The 20,539-nt window shown below is 42.4% G+C and overlaps 3 protein-coding genes across 5 annotated transcripts; all 3 read left to right on the top strand.

The window, feature by feature from the left end:
• Positions 1–128: 128 nt before the first annotated feature.
• On the top strand, positions 129–12,911 carry RB195_009856 (uncharacterized protein; the record flags this gene model as incomplete). Of its 2 annotated transcripts, XM_064190595.1 has the most annotated exons (22): positions 129–282; positions 3,803–3,835; positions 5,329–5,693; positions 5,749–5,831; positions 6,256–6,391; positions 7,891–8,049; positions 8,107–8,180; positions 8,239–8,329; positions 8,508–8,654; positions 8,714–8,776; positions 8,844–8,985; positions 9,040–9,279; positions 9,342–9,463; positions 9,553–9,732; positions 11,323–11,479; positions 11,570–11,694; positions 11,744–11,794; positions 11,870–11,957; positions 12,010–12,197; positions 12,252–12,401; positions 12,458–12,568; positions 12,786–12,911. In XM_064190595.1, the coding sequence occupies 22 exons, from the start codon at positions 129–131 to the stop codon at positions 12,909–12,911; spliced, it is 2,985 nt and encodes a 994-aa protein (XP_064048177.1). The 2 variants fall into 2 exon arrangements, with proteins under 2 accessions (XP_064048177.1, XP_064048178.1); XM_064190594.1 differs by lacking the exon at positions 3,803–3,835 and adding an exon at positions 4,174–4,906 and having other exon boundaries at positions 129–278; positions 11,744–11,957.
• Positions 12,912–16,210: 3,299 nt separating this feature from the next.
• Positions 16,211–16,534, top strand: RB195_009857 (uncharacterized protein; the record flags this gene model as incomplete). The annotated part of the gene is made up of 1 exon (XM_064190596.1): positions 16,211–16,534. One exon carries the CDS (start codon positions 16,211–16,213, stop codon positions 16,532–16,534), a length of 324 nt encoding a protein of 107 aa, XP_064048179.1.
• Positions 16,535–18,629: 2,095 nt separating this feature from the next.
• Positions 18,630–19,693, top strand: RB195_009858 (uncharacterized protein; the record flags this gene model as incomplete). Of its 2 annotated transcripts, XM_064190597.1 has the most annotated exons (6): positions 18,630–18,684; positions 18,743–18,846; positions 18,903–19,105; positions 19,200–19,265; positions 19,328–19,536; positions 19,608–19,693. In XM_064190597.1, the coding sequence occupies 6 exons, from the start codon at positions 18,630–18,632 to the stop codon at positions 19,691–19,693; spliced, it is 723 nt and encodes a 240-aa protein (XP_064048180.1). The 2 variants fall into 2 exon arrangements, with proteins under 2 accessions (XP_064048180.1, XP_064048181.1); XM_064190598.1 differs by lacking the exon at positions 19,608–19,693 and having other exon boundaries at positions 19,328–19,604.
• Positions 19,694–20,539: the final 846 nt, after the last annotated feature.

Genomic DNA, 20,539 nt, shown 5'->3' on the forward strand with positions numbered 1-20,539 from the left:
TCCGACAAAATGAATTACGCTTGCTCCAAAGGAAAATTTCCGCGAATGTTACCTGGTCAAGCGAGTAACCAATAGATCGGAAAAACCTTCTACTGCCCCAACAGAACACTCGTCTTCAGTTTTTTGCGATGCCTGAAGTCCTTGGATTTACGGCGACAGGACGAGTTGCGTGGTTTTACCGTGGTACCTGTGTTCCTGTGAACTACGTCTCGGCATACCTACCAATTGATGAAAATATCCGAATCTCGGAAATGTTCAGGAACTTCGCTTTCAAAACTGTAGGTGAACAGTCCGATCACTACCACTCCCGGTCTTTTACAGTCTCTTCTTACTAAGTCAGTTCTTAGTTTCTGTCCCGCAGAGAATAACATGTGAGTGGGAACAACAAAGGATTAATCCTGCAAGAAAAAAGCTCGAAGGAAGCAGGAGCTTCAGCGAAAACAAACAGCATTACCAGCGCAAAATTAAGATAAACGTGAATATCCGTTGACGTGGGTTTTCCATTGGATTGAAATTTCATCTCAAAAGTGGCAGCGAACCTCGTTTTCTAAAAATGTAATTTTTTCGAGAATTTCGCGAAAAAAAAGAGCGGAAAGGGAAACTACAGGTGTATAAGCTGAAGACGGTACTCACGCCTCATCTGTGACGCTGACGTTTTCGCAGAAAAAACTTCTAGGTATATGGTAGCCACTACTATACTACTTCTAGGTTGTATGGTAGTTACTCAAAAATAACAACTAATTACGGTTTTGCAACGGGTATGTGGCCATGTAAGCCGGGTTTTGTGCCTGAAATTCGAAAAATGGTGATCTACAGTCGGTTCGTAGAACGAATTGTGAAATGAGAACCTAGTGTCAACCCCTCTTCGACCCTCGACTTTTTTTCGTTACAAGGCAGCCCAAAATGTCATTCTACTATTGTCACGTTACATAGTTGTCGAATGTGTCCCGGAGAATATGAAAGCTCAACAACAAGTAACGACAACACCATTCAATCGCGAACAACCTCACTCACCGAAGCAGGTGGTCCCACCTAGATCCATGCATTCAGGAGGTCCTGCACAGAAAATCATTTGCCCGCTCACTCTTCTGTCGTGCTGTTTGTTTTATCACGTGCTCCTTGTTTTATCGTCTGCTCAGATACAGACATGGTACTTCCTGATGTGTTGCTCCTGGTCTTTTCTAAGGGTTTGCCCTGCACTCCTCTGTAGGTTGCTGTTGTGATAGCCCTCGAACCTAATCCGCTAGGTTCGAAGCCACTACAACAGTAACGGTAAGCACTGCATTCGCATCAGTCATGTACTCTACTATCCCTTGAGCTTTTTGCTTTGGCAGTTGCTTAGTTCTTAGTCTTCTCCATTCAAGAGTTGCAGCTTATTTTCCTGATCTGCGATGCATCGGTTGAAATTCATATGGAAGTCGAGTTCTAGATGCTATTCTGCATCTACACCGCTAATTATTGTAAGGATATCATGCAGGATTAGTATTGGGCTGTTCGCGATTGTTTCAGCATCCGGACTATTTGCGGCATCATAGGATCCTTCCTCCTTTTTCGTTCATCGATATCGTCCTGAGTGCACTATTCGTCCATTTCTTTTTTTTTTTTTTTTTTTTTTTTGTTAGAGTTTTAGAGCCTTCATCGGAGGTGACAGCTTCTATAACAACGATTTTACACGTATGTTTAGAGGCAGCATACCACGAATCTGAGGTGGTGCGGATTTCAGGTGGAGTATCCGTATACGGGGACGTACATTATGGAGACGGGGTAGTTCCGCCCATCTCTCCCTGCATCGCAGCACACAGCCGCCCCCAGAATGCTGTTTTGTAGGACGCTATCTGTTGCAACGCTCCACCCCTTGCGCCGCCTCCGCCCTGCGTTTCGTCGAAAATCAATTCAAACTGCCCCGATTCAGGGGTCGGCTGCTTGTGGTGATTCAGGGAGAGATGAGCGGAACCACCCCGGTCTCCAAAATCTACAACCCCGTATACGGGTACCCCACCTGAAATACGTACCTCCCCAGATTCGTGGCATGCTGTCTTTAGATCACAGTGGGGAAGAGTCCTCCAACTCCGCTGCGCTGGGCATTCGAGCATAGCTCGGGGTTACGGGAACATAGCCGCAGGTTACGAGACCGTACCTCAATCGTGTTGTGAGCTCGCGTGGCGAGCCCGTTCCCGAGCAGTCCGGGCCACTCTCACTTTCCTCTGTTTGGATGACTACTCATTTGATAACTACGAACCATGGACATCATTTTGCATGGTCGCGAATCACTTCTAGTCATCTTTTCTCCTTTTCGAGGTCGATGAATTGGTACTAGACTTGTCTGGGAGGATAAAAATACTGACTTGACATTTATCAAATTTAAGCAGCAGCCAAGATTGTTAACAAACTTTATTACGGCTACCGTTTCGGCTTAGTCGCCTTCGTCAGGGCCGAAACGTTAGCCGTAATAAAGTTTGTTAACAATCTTGGCTATTGCTTAAATTTTACTATCGACAAATTACAATCTCTATGCCAAGATTCAAGGAAGGTCGAACTTTCGCACTACTGACTTGACACTTCGGCTAGCCCCTCAAGTCTTTGTTTAAGCCAGTTATATGTTCGTGAACCTCAAACGATTCTGAATTGAAGTGTCGGGTCCCTAAGAACTAAGGATTAGTCTTAGAGGATCTGTTTCATGTGAAGTAAAGTTATTAAGAGAAAAAAGTAAGAGCATCGAAAAATAAGGGTGTCACTGACCCCCCCCCCCCCCCCATTCCCCCTCAAACTACATTTTCCCTGGTCCTCCCCCAATCATAACCGCTACGCTTCACCGCACTGCTTCGAGCGCTGCCGTTTAGACAACTACACCGTGTTTCATGTGGTTTTGACCCTATTATGTATACATATATTTCCCATATTCGTGTAAATATACGTATGCATATACACGTATGCAGTTTACTGGTTTGTCACGAATAAATGGGAACTAGTGTATCCAACGTGGCGAATTAAAGCGTGATTTTAGCGACCTTTCCAAGAGGAAAGAGTTGTACCATTGTACTGTACCTTTCAAAGAAATCTAGGCTTGGGTTTGGCCTCTAAAAACCTCCCAAACAGGCCAACAAGTGAGGAAGAACTTGCTTTCATTCAGTAGAAGTCCTTTGTTGCTTCAGCTCTTTGAAGGAAGTAAAACTAGGGATTCTTCATTGATGGGCGGGAAATTATCTATTGGATAGTGAAAATGTAGCCGGTTCAAACGAGACGGGTGGAGAAATGTGGATTCATCATGAAAGCGGATCAGGACATGACTTTTCGGTGGGATAAAAATGAATTGTTTTCATGAAATGCATATTGCGCTCGTATGAGCTCTTATCGCTGATGCATGTGTTGTGGATCGAAAGCAATCTTGGTGGATTTTGATATGAAGAAAGTATCATCCTCTATTTTTGTAACGCGGTTGCTTGCTACTGCTAGTGAATCGGCAACGATAACATACAACAACAATAACCTTAGTGGGAATTATTCGAAATCGAAACGTGTCTCCAATTAATATACAAGATCAGATGTCGAAAGAGGAATTGAGGGAAAAATCTCCTACAAGATAGTCACGGGAATCTCCTTGTGCGCATTGATTCGTGGGTGGTCCGTAAGGATTTGCAGCGAAAAAGATTGCCCCGATCGCAACACCCTGCACTGCACTCGGAACAATTCTCTGCGCCTCCCGTTTGATCGTTCTGTGCCCCTCATTTAAATGTCCAGCCACTATCATTCTCGCAACTGTGAATTTTGCTGCATTCATTACTAAGAAGTTCCACACCATGAGCTGACGCCTCCGCTGATACTGCTCGTCTTTTTAGTGAGTTTTTTAAAATCTTTTGTTTCTTGGACGCCTCTCTCATGAACTCTTAAAACGGAATATTTGTTTTGTTCATAATCGGGGTTTAATTGGTCCACCTATTTTTCGTATAGGATCGAAACAAAACATGTTCATTGATTGGCGCTGGTTGTTTTACAACATTTAATGAAAATGGTATCTCTGGTATCTCTTCTTTTTACTTATAACTTCCTTTTCTTCCCTGTAGCCTATTATTTTATTCCATTATGTTACTTGCAACGTTGTAATAATGTGATCGTACGTATGAAAAGTTTTCGTATTAAAGAGGATGTTCGTGCGGACTTACAAAAGGATTGTAGGTTATAATTAACATGTCCCCCAAGGATCTAACGGATGCGCAGCCAAGCAACAATAAAATGCCTAACTCGAAGACCACGGAGTCGAACATCCGGGAGCGTCCATCCACTTCGTCCGTGTCCTCTGCCACTTCTGCGAACCGAATACAAGAAGAAGCGTCGACCTCAAATGCTTCGAACGGTCCACCTTCGGTTTCAGATCCCCGTCTTCCAATTTTCCCGTTCGGAATGTACCAGCTTTTCAGTAGGAATCCTTTAATGAACCCCTTTCTATCTTCATTTCCACTTCGGGCGTTGTCGACTATGGCTCCTCGCGATAACTTGGTTAACCCTGCGCTCTCAGTTAACTCTTTTTTACCAAGCGGGGATCTCACCATGCCATGGTCATCACGTTCATGCCCAGGATTCTTCAACAACGTCGGTTCTGGTTGGGGTGCATTTCTTAATCCACATTTACCATATACCGGAGAGTCATCTTTTCTTCCGATTCCGCAAACTTCGACTGCATCACCGAATCTATCCGGTGCAGTTGAAACGTCAGTGAACCAAAATGCATCCTCTAGCAGTGCTACGTATGGAACGAAATCGTCCGCGTCATCTGCGGATCGAGTGCAACATACGAGTGAACCTGTTTCACAGGCGTTCATCCATACGGCTCCTTCTAATGTGCCATTTAAGAAGAGGCGGTTTTTTTCCGTCCAAGCTGAAGTGAAGCCTAATATCATCAAAAAGACAGGTAAGCCTCAATTTCTACTCTGGGATTTGCTGGTACTGCAAACGTGTATTGTTTTCGAGAAATAGACAGATATAAATACTAAACAAGAAGAGTCGGAAATTTCTTATTGGATGCAGAAGCAGTTGGATATATGGGGATCAGTTTGCCTTTTCTAACATTCTTTTTCTGTGTTTCTGTGGACATTACTTCTACGTACTTTTTGACGCTTTTTTGTGGTTTTGGCAGAAGCCTATTACCCTTAGTTTTTGGCTCAAATAAACTACAAGTAAGGCTAAAAGAAGGCTTCGTGCACGTTCGGAGGGCTTGCTACAAGGTACCCAAGTATGGTTATGGTAGGCGTCTGGATAATGAAAGGTTGCTGACACTAACTTTTTATGATCGTTTCATAATCATACTCGATTTAAATGATGTAATTCTTCCAGTCCTACCTCAGCGTCGCCCTCTTGGCATGCAACTACCATCCCTCCACCCAGGAACTCAAAACGTTATGGCTTCCATATCTGGACCTTTGCAACCTACTGTAGTGTCTTGCAATGCGATTGCTGGCACGTCAAGAGCCTCCTCTGAAGCACCATGTTCTGCACAAGTTCAAGACATGACAAAGCTGATTCCCAACCCATGCAATTCGAAGAATGAGAACTCTTCCACTTCTTCGTCTACGCAATGTACACGCACAAGTTCTGGTTCATCTGTCGGTCTGCCTCCATTCATGGTTCGTATGGACTCGCAATGCATGTGTCGTGGCACTATTCGATCAACGGGAAATCCTCCTAGGTACTACCCTTCGGTATGTCGTTTGCGAAGTTCTTTCTCGAGGCTTCTTTAAAGTTTTTTTTTTTAAGGGCAAGAAGATTGGTCGTCCTCCTGGTACTTACAAGCGCGTTGATTTAGGATCATCACTTGGATCGTCCTCATCTAAAATCAAGTTGGTTTTTTTTTTGTTAATCTTATCTCTCCCTGCGATTATCGAACTAATACGGCTACGTGTCCGGGCACATGGCTTCTTAGAAATCAAACTATCGCAGTGTGTAATTTAGCATCACAATTATATTAAGTTTACCGGGATTTGGAGAAGTGAATGTATGAGAATAAAAGATCGGGATTAGCCAACCGTCAAAAAGTGAAGGGGGTCCTTTCACCAACCGGCTCGGAGCATCTGCTCCGACTATCGCATACTATGGTTCAGATGCAATCTATCACGGCCGAGACGGTGGCTGATTAAACAACATCTCCAGTCTTGATTCATTACATTCATTACATTAGAATGCAGTCAGCTTTTTTTCCACGTACCAACACATACAAAATCCCAGTCAAAGTTAATTCTTTTTTTTTCGCAATGAGTTCTTCAGGGGAACTACATTCAATGATGTTCTGCGGAAAGAAGTCGAAGAAACGAACGTTTCAAATGAAGTGGTGGATGTTGAAACTTTGACAGAGGAGAAGTGTGAGTGGGGTTCCTGCCAGCTCATCTTCTCTACTCAAAAGGTATAGATTATTTTCTTTTCTCAATTCTCAATTGATCGAGATTGAACAGTTAGCAAGAAGTTAGTAACATACTACATTCAGACTTCTCGCATTAATAGAGTTTTAAGCAAATAAATGTTATGGGCGAGTTTCACGTTTGTGTCTTTTTTCGCGCATAAATATTTTACACAATGTTTACTCTTTACTTTTTGGAATCATGGGGAACTTTCAGCAATTTGTTTGACATCCTATGGAAGAAAGCGTGAATTCTTTGTGGATAATGACCAAATCAATTTCTTTGAAACTCAGGAACACTTGTGTCTGATATAAACCTTACTGTGAAGTAAAGGTACATCAGTTCATCTGCACATTGACTAGTTCTGATGTGCAGATGAACTGATGTACCTTTACTTCACAGTAAGGTTTATATCAGACAGGTGGTTGTGCTTGATTCAGATATCAACTGTTTGTTTTGATTTTAGTAGTCTTCTATTCGCTTAGAAATGCATTGGTTACTATATGGAGACTGGGAGTTAGGCAAATTCTTGCCGGATTAGCAGTGAAATAGGAAATACCGATGGTTTACAGTCTAGCATTCCTTACGCTTAGGACACCAGCCTCCCTATCCGATGACAGATGTGAAGTAGTGATTTAAAAATTGCATTCTTGGTGGTTTTTTTTTGTTTTGTAATTACCTATAATATGGTTTGGCAGAAATCTTCAGAAATTTTCCATGTGTGAAGAGCTTTTTGTAGCAATAGCAAAATACCACCCATTTCGTGACCTTCCTCATTTTACGTAGGGGATGTTTTGGTTGAGATTGATCAACTTCCACGAAACTGCAACATTCACATTCGATTGCACATCAAAATAAATACTATGGCAGTAGTCGTCTCTCAGTGCCGTCCTCCATCAGGATTACTCGATTTCATTTTCTTTTGACCGGACCATACGTTTCCCTCCCTGGAAGATGAGGCAGCTAGCGGTCGATAACGCCTTCGTCAGACCAATCCTTAACTTCTGGTGTGACAGTGATATGTAGTATTGATTTCACTCCATAATGACGTACTGAAGAAAAAAGCGTCGCTTGGTCACTTAAGAACCAACAACAACAAGAACAAACGACACTCTAACATCCAAACAGGAATAGAGAAATCTGCATTGACAGCAGTAGACGTTGAATAAAAACCGACAAAGCTGGAGAAATCGGAAACAAATGTACAGTTGCTAGATTATGGTTCACTCTTTTTCGGCATCAGTCCGTGATAAATCAGGCTTCAGAAAGTCTAAATGAAGTTGTCTTTTCGCAAGCTGTCATTCCGCTCGCGCATGTTCGTAAGAAGAAACGATGCAATGTCGTCCATTCCGAATGCTGCCACAGACCTCCCTCATGCGGAGGTATCGCGGCTGGTCTAGGAAATAGAGAATGTAGAATTGGTTCGGTTAACGAGCCATAGCCCAATATGCTTTATCACATCTTTTTTCATCTCGTTGATTGTTGTTGGAAATTGTTTCTTAAGGCTCTGGTGGACCACGTAGCCGAATGTCACGTAAATATTTCAAACAGAGATTGGGTATGCAGGTGGAGGGCATGTGACCGCACGGAACCGTTCCGTGCACTGTATATGCTCGTCGTTCATGTGCGGAAACATACAGGGGAGAAACCAAATGAGTGCACGGTAGATTGTTAGAAAGGTTCTATTTGCTTCTTGGTCTCTTGAATCCGAAATTTTCAGCATCCAGGCTGCAATAAGTCGTATAGTCGTCTTGAAAACTTGAAAACTCATATGCGAACCCACACAGGAGAGAAGTAGATTTTCGAGGTTTTGATATAATATTGTTTTCTCCTAGAAGTTCATTGAATTAAGACCGTATGCCTGCGAAATCCCTGGGTGTCCTAAAGCCTTCAGCAATGCTAGCGATCGTGCAAAACACCAAAATAGGACTCATTCTAATCTGGTGAGTGCTATAAATTTTTCTGTTGGTACTTTCATCGTGATCTTCTGAATTCCCACTAATGAAAATTATTTGTGTGATGTGTGACGATTTGAGCTACTTTAAAATAACTAAATTTTATCGCTGACTTATATACGGATCCATTTTTGAAAGCATTTTATGAAGATTCTTGCACTTGCAGAAGCCATATGTTTGTTCTATTGCACAGTGCGGAAAAAGCTATACTGATCCGTCATCGTTGCGAAAGCATATAAAGACTGTTCATGGCGATGAAGCCTACGAAAGAGCAAAAAAGAATAGGCCACATAATACTGGAGGAAGGCGAAAGGTTGGTAGAAGTCTTTGATTGTGTCAATAAATTGCTATCACAACTAACAACAATTGCAGAAAATCAGCCCAATTATGCGTTCGACTCCCTTAAATATCCTCCAACTTGCCGCAATTCAGCAGGTTTGCAATTTTTATTGTTGTCTTCTTTTTGCACTACTTTTAATGGGTTGATTGCATTTCTCTTAAGCAAATGTCCCAAACCGACAAAACAAAGGAGTTTGGTATGGACACCGAAACGGCTTCGAGTGAAGAACAGGATCATATAGAGGAGGAGTCAAATGTCAACGAGACATCTACCACATCTCCGTGTTCCGAAGACTTCAACAGTGGTGAGTGTTCCCACATAAATTTGTCAATTCTCATTCGACTTGAAAGAATTACAGTCAATTCTGGCGGAGGAGATGATCGAGATCGGACATTGTCGCAAGGATCTGTAGTCTCAGGCTCAGGATCGGCTTCTGTGGCCGCACCAAGTCCTGCTGGATCCTCGTCCTCCTGTCACTCTGGTGGCACTGGCGCATCCAGTGCTTCCTCTAGCAGCCAGCAACACTCAAAAGGTTTCTTTATTGACCAGATTCTCAGTGATGTAAGCAAAGCAACAAGCTTAGCTGATCAGAAACGATGTAAGTTTTTGTTTATGGCTATGATATAAGTATCATGCCCTCATCCGACGTCCTCTTTCCAGTGTTCCATGCTGCTTTCGCCCATCCAGATTTCCGCTGGGAGATGTTGTCCAATTACAATCTGCCTAATATAGATGCGCTCATCAGCAGTGTAAGAGAGAAAGTTCAACCACTAATGCTTGATGTGAATAACTTCCCGTCTAAGTTTTTTTTTATTTTTTTATTCTTTAGTTTAGTCATTTACAACATTCTCCTAAAGATTAACACTTGTAGCGATTTTACACTCCATCTCCTGAATCGAACGTTGATTCGGATTTCCTCCCTGGAAGTTTGGCAAAGAAAGCTTCTCTCAGAGGAGAGCCGTGGAAGAAACACGAAAAGAAAGACATGTGGTCAACGGGAACTATTTCTGATAATACTACATTGTCCAGTTCAAGTCCTACAAATACAGCGGTTGGTTTTTGATTAGTTGGAAGTAGGCGTACATCAGATGATCGATTCCTTAAAGGAAATAGTATTGCTCTTGTGTGATTAGTGATTTTCCCTGTAACGTTCAATAAGAACGAAAACTTTCTTAATCGTAGCATATAACGAAGTTGGCGATTTGAAGATCTCTGTAGGACAATATAGGGTTCAGATTGTAGACTACGAGTAAGAGCAAGACCACGCTCAATTTCTCTTAATCATCTTGAAAAGCGGCACGAGAAACACACTTAGTTCCTACCAGGTACGTTAGAACATGCCACTTTCACGCCACACCGTATCCACCTTCCATCGCGGGCGAAAATCAATGAGGTCACCTTAGCAGCCTATTCAAGTAAAATCGATGAGTAAGAGAGAACGGGAGCGTGTACAAAGATGGCACGTTTTAACGTACCTCGTAGGAGCGAAGCCGATTCCCACACCGTTTTTCAGGACGATTAGGGAAATTGGACTTGGCAGCGCTCATGCTCCTAACTTTATATCACCTAACTGCCAAACTATATATTGTCCCATAGAGACCTCAACATCGTCAATCTTGTGATATGTTGCGTATAACGTCACTGTTAGAGAGCACTCTTTTCTGTCTTCCGTTCCTACAGTTCTACTCAATCATGAAGTAATACGTTAAAGAAGCTATTTAGCTTAGACCTTGACTTTGTTATAATCTTCTATTACTCATTCCGAGACTATAAGACGCTTATGTACGTAAAAGTAGCATATAATACCTCTAACCTATCTTCCATAATCGTCTTTGTTTTTCTTTTTTTCTTTCTTTAAGAATAGTAATTGTGATATCCACTAGTTAGAGGAATAGTGCAGAAGTTTATACTCGCCGTGAAGGACTAGAAAGCCCCACGTTTCTTCCAATCATCCGATTTCTTTCTGCTATTTTAAGCTCTGCTGCTATGGTTATGGCTAATTTTCAGTAGAAGTTTTGTTTTTCTCCAAAGGAAATTTTCGCTTATCAAATTAAACCAGTATCATTCAGATAAGATCTTAAGGAAATTTTGTCTCGGTAACTGATTGAAAACCCATGTAGATATTTGGAGAACGCTGTCGGAGTTGTGCTTATTTACAATCCTATTTTGCCATTATTATTCACAATGTAAGCTGATTTTCCGTTACACTGCGGAAAAGAAGCAAATCACACTGCTTGCACTAATGTGTTATAAGTGCTACAGGTTGCATGCAGACCTAATCGATCAATTAATGCAGTAAAAAAGGTAGTTGATGTAGAAAATAATTTTCTCGTCATATTCCTTACCTTCCTTTGAGTGTTTTCAGAAGTACGCTTGGTTCATCGAGATTAAGGTTTCGTTCGCATTTTAGATGGCCTACTGTTCATGTTGATGAGAAACATAATTATTTTGCAGAAGCTAGATTTTGACTGAATCCGGTTGTATAAAATTGTCGAAATGTTTGTGTATAAGGTGAAGCTGAAAATAGTGAATTCAGCGTAAAACATCATTTTTTGGTCGATGTTTTCAAGCCAAATCTATAACTTTTTGGTGTAATTACACACAAGAGCAGTTGTTGTATGGATCATTCAAAATTATCTAGACATACGATGACGATGACGATTTGGTCGATGACCCAGCGCCTTCGGGTACATTCGATGACCTTTCCTGTCCGGACTCTCAAGGTGGCGTCGCCGTTGCTACTCGCCACTCATACCATCTTTCTGGTCGATTTTCTTGCATTCGTGAAAAGTACAAGTGTAAGTTGTTTTTATTTCAGTTGTTTTTTTTTCATTGTAAACATAAAGAATATCCTGTCTCCGAATATGCTTCGCATATGTGTATTGCAGTGGGTATGTTGGATATGGAACAGTTTTCTGACGAAGACGCTGTCCTACTCAGTGATGCAACTTATGGGGCTGAAACAGAGCAGTTAGACTGTGCAGCTACAGAGGAAAGCATCGCACCTGAGACGGTACTAATTCGCCCTGTATTAATCGCTGTCATGAGCAGATTTCTTTCAGGGGTTGGCTAATTCATCATTGGGTATGCTGATGACAGGACGTTGTTCTATGGCAAGTGACTGTAGTTCCACATTGAGCTCTCAAGCGCACTATGTACATGGGTCGTACACTAGCATTGACTCACAGATCTTATCGGATGCGAATAATTTGGAACCGAGTGCTCTCAATCCTGACTACGGTCATTATTCGCAGACGGATATGAACGATGAATACGGTGTGTTAGTATCCCTTCATGGTTTCCTGTCTTAATTATATTTTTGGTTAAGTGCCTCGCATCTCTCCACCGCTTGTGCCGCATTTTGAGCAGTCTTTCATGCCTATGGAACATCTTTCCGAGACAGATAACACCTCTCCAGTATCAGCACTGGTTCTCTCTACACATCCTCGTTCTGAGCAGGAGTATAGTCGCCGTCACATGCAGGCATTGCAAAATATTGCGGATGAGGGGTTGTTGGTCAGTCACTCTTTAGCATTCCTGTGGCTGGATTATTCTCTACTTTGTTATCAGCTGAGCGAACCTCTTCCTCCATCTGAACGTCTGCTTTACCGACCTGGCATGGATATCTTGAATGCTGGCATTCTTGTTCAAGCACATGGACATTGTGAGCCAGTCTGGTATACCCAAGGAGAACAATATCATATCTTTAGTGAAGCGGAGGTGCTGATACCAGTGTTAATTTCCAATAGTTTTTACGTACGAAGGACATTTTTTAGGCAATCAGATCTGCGGAAGAAACAGCGGAGGTGTTCACAACCGATTTAGTTGAGTCCGAATGCGGAACAACCGTTCTGCCTGATGACTTTGATGGCGTCCGAGATATTCCGGTAAGGGGCCATTTGTATTGAACTTCACAGCACATAATCACGTTTTTACAATTTTTCATCTAATCAGAAGGAAGAGGTTACGATAGCGTACAGGATGCTTGAAATGCAAATTCAGTTTTAGTTAATGCAGTCCTATGATTTTTACCTACAATTTTTATTAGTTGTGTGGTAATAATAATAATAATGGCAGAAGTAATGCTAAGAGGTTTTTTTTTAGGATTTCCATCTTGATCGTGACAACTTCATCCGCGATTATCTCGACGAGGAAGCACTATCGTTGTCCATGAAAAATCTCAACGTTGTATGCCGTGATCACAACCCTCAAAGTCCAACTGAAAATTAGTTCAGCATCTACCAATAGTTTCTTTTGGATTTTAAATCTACTTTTTTCTTCCACCTCCTTGGCCTTTTTTAAACTTTACTCTTTGTGTATGTCCTTTCTTCATTGTCCTGAAGCGCTTTACAAGAAGTTCTCAGCTTTATTATGTAATTTAATCCTTTGATGAGTACTGGATCAGCGTGTTGAACACGCCCTAACGATGTGTAGAGTAGTGGTCAAGAGTTGGATGATCGGCTTAGGTTACTTTCAAAACATGCTCTCTTACACCCAACTGGGGATGGTTGTGTAGTTCACCATTAAATGGTCGAGTTAGGACGATAAAAAGCGACCTCCCGATTGACCGACGCTGGGCTTCTGTTGATGGTGATTCTTACCATCGTGTTAATTAATCTTTCTCTTTTGCCATATTTGCATATCGTCACGGTGTTGTTTCGTCACTTTCTATTAATCGCTGTAGCTCGGACTAAATGGGTATCAAATACGTTGTAAGGAATAACATGTGTCGACCGTGCGAGTACCAGCAGTAACCTGTGCCTTACCTGCATGGGTGGTCAGCGACCGTGTTTCCATAGGGCAAAGTCTGGAAGTCATGGTTCCTTTTGCATTTGTCGTCTTACTTATTCCTCGTTTTAATTCGGTTCTTTTTTTTTAAATGGAATGTGAGCATCTCTCGGTTTAGTGTTATGTGCATGAGCATAGCTTATGTTTAATTCCATTTCCTTTGAAGATTAGAATAGGTTTTGGCTACGAAGCTTTACATTTCAATGTCAGGAAGGGTTGTTTGCACAGGGACTATATGTTGGATTCTGTTTTTCTCTCTTTATTGCAGGTCATGTATAAATGTGCAAACGATCTGCTCTCCTCTCTAACTTCTTCAATGCTCTAAATATTAAAGCTAGATGTCACTCATTGTATTCTTCTTTAGATTTGTTGAACATTATTTATATTTTATCACAATCTATTTACTCAAATTGAGTAATAAATAGTCCAAGTTTGATGGCTTCTTTTTCTATTTATGCCATTGCTCTAGTGCAGCAGCTGATCCAGAGAGTGAGAGAATATTCGGGCTGGGGCTGAACAGGTACGACTAAGTTTACCTTGGATTGATTCTGCGATACGATGCGATGTATGCTGAAGCGAGTTTTCATAAGCAAGGCGCTAAGATGGTGCGTTGCATTTATTCGGCTGAATGAAAGTGAAATCTGACACCTGCTATCAAGTTGTTTTGTTTCATTTCTAAGCTGCTTAATCACTCTGAAGTAACAAAGATAAACTCGATGCTTACATGATACTTGTAAATTCAGGAACCACTTAGTGGAATTTGAATTGAGGACATTCGTTAGGTACTGAATATTCTCACTTAGGTGGACTAAAAGCATACAACTCTTCCATTGCATACAGTTGGGTCAAAACGATCTGGCGTGCGACGCAGTTGCGTAGGCGGTTGAATCTAGGGAGTAAACTACCCTTACCTTACCTTACCGTACCCTTACGATATCAACAGCACCGCTTCATCTCGGAGCTAACTTACACAGCGTGCACCGAGCTTCAGGTCGTTGTGATCTGCCTATAACTCCTGTCGGATAGCGGAATTCGCAATTCGTCACTTGAACGACAAACGCTTATGCAACTCCACCAGGTCACGTGTCATGTCGTTATGATCCGAGTATAACTACTTACAACATATTATTTGTTGATGAAACTACGTGGTTTGACCAAGGAGTTTTTTAAAGTTCTGTCATTGTTAGTTCTACTTTTCTGAATAAGTACATCCTTCGATTCTCGTTCTGTGCGCTAGAAATCTTGAGAAATGTCGACGACCACTCCTTAACATCAGCAATCGACGGGACCGAATTAGATGCATTTTCCGAGGAACTGAAAAAAATGACCCGAAACAAGGAACGCCCTAGCAAGTTTGGTCTCGAAGGGTGCATATAGTTAAGAACATGCGTCGTTTGTCACAACGTATCTTTAGGCACTGCGCTTAGATCTCAAACCATGGTGCTGTAGTTGTTGAAGTTTGAAATATTTGGATGTTCTTATTTAGATTTTAGGATGTCAATTGGGTGCATTACAACTTATTTGAAGATATATGCATCTTCTACATCCCGTTTTATTTTTCTCATAGTTCACAAGGTTGAATATGTTGGGATCACTCTACGAATAGATAGAGGTAAAGGTGTAATCGACAAGTGTGGGCGTGGTCACGCTCGACACCTCTTAGCCATCAGGAAAAGGTTTTAAACACTCTTGTGTGGTCCCGTCTCCCCGACGATGCAACTTGTTACGGTTAGCATAAGGGTCGACAATCAGTAACGCGTCCGCGATTGTGCAGATGTAGAAGCTTCTGCTGCTTTTTTAAAGGCATCACTCCACGAATCTGAGGAGGTACGGATTTCAGGTGGAGTATTCGTATACGGGAATATAATATAATATATAATAGATTATGAAGAGAAGGGTGATTCCGTCCATTCCTTCTTAATTGCCGTGAAAAACGGCTTGGACGACACGGCTTCGAGCGATCCGGCGCGTTATTTTCTACAACGAGTTCGATGGGAGCGCGCCAGCTTTGTGCACGCGCATCTTCCGGACCGGCATACTTTACGACAATTAGGAAGAAATGGACGGAATCATCCCCCTCTCCATAATCTACTATCCTCTATAAAGAATACTCCACCTGAAATCCATGCCACCGCAGATTCGTGGGCCCTTAAAGGCGGCGTATCGAAATTGGCGATGTTGGTTTCTCTATGGGCAAATATAGGGTTCGGGCTGTAGGTTAAGGTTGAGTGTGGCCTCACTCATTTTCTCCTAATCGTCCCGAAAAACGGCATGTTCCTACGAGGTACGTCTGAATGCGCCATCCTTGTATTCCATCGCCACTAGTCGCCAGTGAACGATTGAAAATCATCGAGGTCTCCACAGCAGTCTAATCAAGTAAAAAAAAACGAATAGGCTGCTGAGGGAACTGGAACATGTGCAACAGTGGTTTTAACGTACTTCGTAGAAAATAGGGCGGTTTAAGCGCCATTTTTCGGGAGGTTATGTTCTTCGAGAGGGCTTCTCCCATTAATTTAATCCTCGAACTCTATATTTGCCCACAGAGATCCTAATATCGTCAGTTTCATGATAAAGGATGAAGTGTCTGGTGTTAATCAATCCGCTAGGGATTGATCCACCGGACACTTCATCTCTTATCCTTTATCATGAACAATCAACGTCACTGCGTTCACTTCAATTCGGAGTCTTTGAGGTTTACGAACGAGAGAGTAGCCTGCACAGTGACTTTCGAGAGCAGGCCGATGTATCAAGTCAGTGCTTTTATTCTCACAGACAAGCCTAGTACCAATTTCTCAACCATGATGAAAGGCTTGGTTGGCACTAATGCGGAATCGAACTTCGGATCGATCATGCTGCAGCCACTGTGGGACCTCCTACCGACCGCGCTACACCCGCAGTTTGCCTTTATGTTGCAAACGCTGAATGACGAAGGAGTTGTTAACGTTCTGTCGCATGGCAAGCTGCATCGCTTGGGACATGATCGTAGAAGGCTGTTCCAAACGCGTTTTTCTGGATTGCCAAGCGAAATTGAGCGTGTTCACGGTTATACACGTTTGGAACAGTAGCCCTATCTATTCGTAGAGATCCTAACAAAATTATAAGTCGCCTTTAAATCTTCTCTTGTCACGCTTGGCCATGCGACAGAACGTTAACAACTCCTTCGTCATTCAGCGTTTGCAACATAAAACGACATAAAACAGGTCAAAACGACATGAAACACGGTGCATCTGCGTACGCACTCGAAACGGCGCGGCGGAGGCAGCAGCTGGGACCGAGGTAGCACCATCGCAAGCTGCAGCGATGGGTGGTGCCAGCAAGGGTTCCAGTACGCTCCTCGCACGCACACCCTACTACATCTCCACATTTGTGTACAAACACGATGAAATTGGGAATGTGTGATCACTTCTATGCGACTGTGCTGGGTACGAACCACTTGAGAAAGAGGGCAGAAATTGAATCTTCACTTACCAGAATCTCAAAAGCAATCTAGGAGCGGAACAAACGATAAAACTAATGGAAAGGGTCCCTAATGAGACCACGTCGTATTCATGCACTATTGTAGGGAAGAGGAATGAGCAACTGTCAAACGAATGTGCTCCGACGAGCTTGCTTTGCTCGGTTGAGGCGGGCTAGTGCCTGTGTTCCCCGTGGACGTAGTCTTCACGGGCCATCACTTACCACTTCCGCACAACACGTTCGACGTCTGCTTCACCTTCGAGGCAAAGATTATGATTCAATTTAAATTGATTGTTTCCACAAAGCCTAGATAACAAGTGTTAGTCATAGTCCTATTTACTTGGATTCGAAGATGAAGTATGACCTTGACTTTTGATTTCAAGGATAAACAAACTACAATCATGTAAAAGAACTATCACTCCAAACAGTGAGCAGGAAACGAAGTTCAGATGTAGCCCCCTACTCCTCAAAATCTCAAAATAGCAGTTAGTGTTGTCTGCAATAATTACGCATTGCACAGATAACCCTGGACAAAATATTGTTAGATTACCTACTTATTTTTTTTACACACATACCCTTACAGTCTCATAGCTGTTCAATGAGAAGTTGCTGATCATCCGTCGATGTATTCACCATAAGTGTTTATCACAGTGTTCGATCTCTCCGGGAGGGTTACAACTTCTTACGAACAGAATGGGGGTCTCAGACTCAAAGAACAACTCGGCAGAGGTCAGTGGAAGAATTCAACAGTTTCTGATTCAGCTTTAATGCTTCAGGGCCGGAAAAACCGGAAGGTTGACAGGGCACGGGTCCCAAGTTGGCGGCTAGTGACCGAGGCGACCTCGCCGCATGTCGCCTGTTCCTCCACTCTGCTCAAGTAATCCCAGAAGCAAAACCTGTTCAATTCTTCACTGAGCTCATATTCGATGTTGAGTTGCTGAGTCTCAGGTTCTGTTGCTGGGGAGTTGTAGCCCTCCCAAAAAGATTGAACACTGTGATAGACACTCATGGTGAGTGCATCGATTCCATCATTAATATTTGTTGAGGAACTACAAAATTGTAAAAAGCATGGGTCTGCAGAAAAAAATAAGTGAACAGCCTAATAAAAGATCAACGAAAATAGCAACAATTTGATTCCACAGTTCCTATGCAAATTGACTCGTTAATGTAAGGATAGAGACCAAAAAGTGGCAGTCAGGAGGTTATCAGTAGACGCAAATTACGACATTAGATAATTGCTGTCTTCATATTTCCTACTTCACAACTAAAAAATTGTTTAGCAGAGCTTTTTGGAAGATTTTTTGGAAAGGAAATCATTTCAAGCGAATTCTGAGTTATTGACTGAAAAACAGCAGGGAAAACAAGGATCGAGAACCGTAGTAGATTTTGTTTCCTGACTGGTTCGACCTGCAAGTCACCGCATATACATACTTCACACAGAAATCTTCACTATTAGCTGGAGTTGAACTCGTTGATGCAACCGTCAAGTTGAATGAATAACGTTAAGCACTTTTTCCTTTATTCTTTAACAACCTAACATTCCAAGTAGTCCAAGTTGCTAGTCCTCCTGTGATATTGACTTCTAACAACCAACTGAAAAATCTGCAAGTCACAGTTCTTCTTTGTTCTTCGGAAATAGAACAAGGTTCAGGCATTGTGTGAGAACGCGAGAAAAACGTGCCTTATCATAAGCCAGTGGAGTTGATGCAGCTGACGCACCTGCTTGTTATTCTTGGAGTGCTCAGTTTTTGTCGTTCCGGTGAGAAAACACTCAAAATGAAACCTCTTCGTTCTCTAGAAAATGCTATAACTTTCAGACAAAAAGTGCACGTCGCCTTCACCTTATTTCTCATGTCGTGGAACAGTGGTGATCATTATAGATGGGACCCATCACATGCAGTCACATGGTCAAATCAAGAAGGTACTGTTTATGAAACAAACTGCAAACTGTATTGTTTGTAAACGCTGATTATTTAGGAGATTTCCTACATCGAAAACGTTGTGGTGCCCAGACTCGGCATTGCAAAAGAGTTTAAGGTTGCATTTATGCTATCAGGAGTCGGTGATAACTATGAAGCGCGTACGAAATATGCTTGTTCGCATAAGGAGGCTTGTTCCGAGCTGGAGTCCATGCAGTGCATCGCTGATAAGAAGGGTCTGCAGAAGGAAAATCTCAGGAAGTGAGCTCTCGATTCTATGGTTTTACGGAGATTGACGGAGTAACAGTTTGGTTTCCTTCAAAAATGAAAACCAGTGATTAAGTTCTATTTGCAGAATACTTGATCATATGTACTGGAACTACGATCACGGGCACGCGGTGATTCTTTTCTCTAGATCCGAGTACGTGCAATCTAATATGCCGTTATATAAGCGAAAGACAAATTCTGAATAGCTTTTCACAGAGATGAGGACGAGATATCCGAGGCCGCTGAGTACGCCCGGAAATACCTCACACGTGACGAGATCACCGTAGTAGCGCTAAGCGGTAATGTACATCCGTGGAAGCGATTTCCAGCGGTTTCTGTTTACGCGGTCGACGTCACTGCTCTGGATGACTCAAATCATCTCGACTACTGTATCGCCGAGAGGAGCTGCATCCTTACGGGACAATGTAAGCGATTTCTTCGACAAAACTATTTCGACGGTGTAATGATCTTCTCAGAGATTAGCTTAATTTGACAGGTAAATCCACTGGCGTTACTGTATTAACTTTAATTATTCGTTTCTTGAATTTCATTCGAAAGTATGGTTTGGTCAAAACGGCATGAAGCACGGTGCAGTTGTGTAAGCGGTTGATGTCATGTCTGTTGTCTTCGCGCCGTTTTGACATAGCCATCGAAACTTCGCGGTGGAAACCACGGTTGAAATCGAAGTGGGGCCATCGCGAGCTGCACCAAAAACTGAAGCCAGCTAGGGTCTCGATTCTAACCGCCATGCTCCTTCACACCGCTTCGAGCGCAACCGCTTACGCAACTGCACCACATCGATTTGTACCATTTCGACTCTACTACATTTCGGGGAATTTTCGGTGTTCGCGTTTTCTTCAGCAGTAGATAGAGATTGGGGCATATAATAATTTGGAACTCTCTCAACAAAATTCGAAAAACTTCTATAAATCTAGTAATCAATTGGATTAGGGAAGTCTTGGGAGATTAAGCTGACCTATTTACCCTACGATCTACTTCTCACATCTGTGCGAGTAGTGAAATGAAACCGAACAAGGTGGATTTCACCTTACTCGGTTTCATTTCACTACACGTACAGATGTAACGCTCGAAAAGGTCGCACCGCTCGTGAAGGTGTAAAGAGTTGGTTCACCGGGTAGATTGACCAGCATAGTGCTCCTAATCCACAAGATTTTCCGATCTGATGGGATTATTTCTAGTTTTGGTATATTCTTCTGCGCTAGTTTTCTGAGTAACAAACTTTATCTCCTGCCGGAGAATACGTAACATTAAGAATTTCTCAAAGCGCTGTCTCATGCGATCTCGTAGGCACAGCATTGTAAATAAACTGTAAACTGTTTCGCTATAATAAACTATAAAGTGTTAATTAACCCAAATGGGATGCGCCAACACGTTCGACTTCAATTCAGAATTCGTTTGAAGTTTACT

Source organism: Necator americanus, chromosome III (genome assembly GCF_031761385.1).
Source record: "Necator americanus strain Aroian chromosome III, whole genome shotgun sequence".
Lineage (NCBI taxonomy): Eukaryota > Metazoa > Nematoda > Chromadorea > Rhabditida > Ancylostomatidae > Necator > Necator americanus.